The sequence below is a fragment of the Parasteatoda tepidariorum genome, chromosome 1, assembly GCF_043381705.1.
Source record: "Parasteatoda tepidariorum isolate YZ-2023 chromosome 1, CAS_Ptep_4.0, whole genome shotgun sequence".
In the NCBI taxonomy this organism is placed as follows: Eukaryota; Metazoa; Arthropoda; class Arachnida; order Araneae; family Theridiidae; genus Parasteatoda; species Parasteatoda tepidariorum.
This window is the reverse complement of record NC_092204.1, coordinates 6826845-6830077: the sequence shown is the minus strand read 5'-3', so window position 1 is coordinate 6830077 and position 3233 is coordinate 6826845. Positions and strand designations below refer to the sequence as shown.

The following is a 3233-nucleotide window of genomic DNA, read 5'->3' as shown; positions in this document are numbered from 1 at the left end:
CCGCATATTCATGTACGCAAGCTTTGTATCGAATTCATATTGTAGTAACTGCGTTGCGCAGAGTATACGTTTTCTGCGTAGGTGAACTTTACATAGCACGCCTACGTCTGTAAATAGAAATTATTATTAGATTGTTAGAGATTGTTGAGCGTGCATGATGTGAAACTGTCGTTTTATCTAATGACTCAATACTATGGTTCAATTAATTTAGGACTAATATTGAACTTATTTTTCTGAGAGAGTATATAATACACTATTTCAACGCTTTAAATTCCTTTTCATGAATTTTAATTTTTTCAACAAAAAATATTTAGCGTTTTAATTATGAGGTTACAATTGATATAAATTTTTTACCCATTAGCAAAATGGGTCTTGTTTTGGGTTTGATGGCATGTGCACTTTATTTGGACGTCATTACACTTTTCATCTGTGTTCAAGAGTAATAGCAAGCAGTGCACATGCGTTGCTATGACGACCGCTACTGTTTGATAATTTTTTAAGAATTTTTTTTTTTTCACTGCTAATTTTGCTATGCATTAAGTTGGTGAATTATTTTTTAGATATGGGAGCAGAGAGATCCCATAAATACTTCTTGAGTTGTGAATAAAAAAAAGAGAATTTCATCATTTGAATGATATTTTTGTATTTATTGTTTTAATTAAGAATAAGAAATTTTCTAACCTATTTTCTTTATATTTTTTTTTAATTTTATTTATTTATTTTTGCTAACTGACTTAAATTTACCTAATTAACAAATTCACTTCGTATCAAATGAAATTTCTTCTACCAATACAAAATTAGATTAGATTGCAATAAAACAGTTGTGTTTATTATCATAATCTCATTTTTAAAAATTTTTTTAAATTATTGATGTTTTTAACTGCTTTAAGTTTTCACTCTACGATTATTTACAATATATTTAAAAACAATACGCGAGTAGTTTAAAAAATATTTATTTAAAAGGAAAAAGAATTCTTTGCATGGTCAAATAAATAAGTCAATTTTATTTTGAGACTTTTCATTTATAAATTTAAGTTCGAAATGTACCAAACATCGAAACACAGCCACAATAATTAAACTATAACTTGGAAGTTGATGTACTCAGGAAGTCTACACTAGTATTAGTTTAAATATCACTTTAAAAGTATAGCTCGTTCACCAGGAGTTGGCACTTGGCTCCGCCTTTATCACGTGGTATAGGTTTATTTGGCGATCGTATGGCAAAAATATTTATTTCGCAAACTTTATGTGCATTTTTTTAACATTAAATATTTCACAAATTTGATATTTCACGCCATTTTTTATGATATTTCTCCCTTTTGAGTGAATTTGTCATTTTTGAGATATTTAGCTAGGAAAAAGCAGTATTTAAATTTATAATATATTTTAATTAGCTAGAGAAACGAAAGGTATAATAGCAGATGATAAAACGAAGTAGACTGAAAAATAAGTCACTGTTTGCTTGTGGCGCGCATTAAGGGTTGTCTCAATTTCAAGCGCGGTGATGTTTCTCTTCTCACTCCCGCGATGAAATGAACTCTGCGTCCGAGGAGGTGGAGCCGAGTGCCAACTCCTAGTGAACGAACTATATTCATTAAATATCAGTTGAAGAATGACTGTATAAAAATGAGTTAAATATCATTTGAGAAATTGGTTTAAAGCAATAAAATCAATAAAACATTATCAGTAAAAATTTGAAACGTCCAAATGCCAGCCGTGAGCATTTATTTACATGGACAACAACAACAACAACACATCCCCTATAACTACTGCCAAACAAAGTAGTTAGTCTTTCCCTCCATCAAACGCACATTTATGTTTTCATACATGAGCATGCTCCTGCACACACAACATCATGAATAAGTTATCTATTTTGAAATTTGATGCTTTTTTCCCCCTCCATCCTTTTGTTCGATTGAAACACTACAGTTCTCTTTTGTCCAAAGAGGAGCCGCATGAGGATGCGGGGGAGGAGGAGCAATTGATTCGATGGTCGTGCAGTTGTATGTCTTCGTCGTCATCGTCTGCTTCGTCCACTAGAAGACTTTTGAAAGAGTTTCGAATCTCTTCGTCTTCCTCGACGCGGAGTTCACAAGTGTTTCTGTTGTTGTCGCAGAAATTGTCATTGTTATTGTTCTTGTTCGAATTCTTTTTGGCTTCTTCCTTGGATGGGCAATCGGCGATCAGGTGATCAACGGATTTGCAGTGGTGGCAGCGTTTGGGCTGTGGTCCCATGGAGCATTTGGCAGCTATGTGGTTGGCAAACTCCCCACAGTTGTAGCACCTGCAGAAATAAAATTTCTTCACTAAAACATCTTTAGAAACAAGTAATATATAAAAACAATTAAAGTCAATTCCTACTTAGGTCAACAAATAAAAATTATTATGAAATAATTATAATTTTTTTCTCCCATATAAAACTAAAATTAATTAAATTTAAATGTTGAATCAATATTTGAAAAAACAGTATTAACATCAAGTGCCATTCACTACAAGTTGAATAAAAGTATTTTATAAATGATTGAAAATTTAAACAAGATATATAAATAAATATATATAGGGAGAGAGTGAGCTAATAGTAGGAATTGGAAAAATAAGGTGCGTGGTATCAGACAACTATAAAATATAAATTTGATGACGTGGACCACACGTGCTACCACGTCATGTTTATTGAATTTATCCGACACAGTGAATATAAAAAAAGAAATAGTGCGTGGAGTCCCTCCGCTCGGAAGGAGTTAAACTTCGCAACCAGCGAAGTTAATTGTAGAAGAATCAGCAGTCGTAGAAGGATCACTAGTTCTATTCAACGACTCTTTTTCCTGCTCCGCTCGCTTCCGTGCTTTGTAATAACGGTATTATTGTGCATTTTTCCCTCGTGGACCTTTTGAACCAGTGGAAGTGCTTGTGGTTGCCTCATCGTCCCGCCATGGAAAGTGTATTTGTATTAATAATGTATGCGAATGCGTCATAATGTAATTTCAAAAGAGAAAACCTAAAGGTCTGGTTTCTTAGGACAAACGCCTTATCTGAGCGTCAGCAGGACGTCAACGTCCCGCTGACGCCAACAAAATACTGGTTTGTTAGCTCAAGACCTGGTTTCTTAGAACTAGCACCTTATCTGGGCGTCAGCGGAAAGTTGACGTAGAGCTGACGCCAAAAAAATACTTTTTTGTTAGCTCAGCGTGAGCAGTCGGTCCAACGCAGACATTATCTCTCATTGCGCATGCGTT

General features: G+C 33.9%; 1 protein-coding gene across 2 annotated transcripts in view; it reads right to left on the bottom strand.

Moving 5' to 3' along the window:
- Nucleotides 1-375: 375 nt before the first annotated feature.
- LOC107453020 (protein lin-28 homolog) overlaps nucleotides 376-3233 on the bottom strand; it is a 209539-nt gene continuing 206681 nt past the window's right edge. The window contains exon 4 of one of the 2 annotated variants that reach the window (XM_021147918.3): nucleotides 376-2284. In XM_021147918.3, coding sequence (XP_021003577.1) covers nucleotides 1924-2284 — 361 coding nt within the window. In that variant the 3' untranslated portion in view covers nucleotides 376-1923. The remainder of the gene's footprint in view (nucleotides 2285-3233) is intronic. The other variant, XM_021147917.3, reaches the window with a different exon arrangement.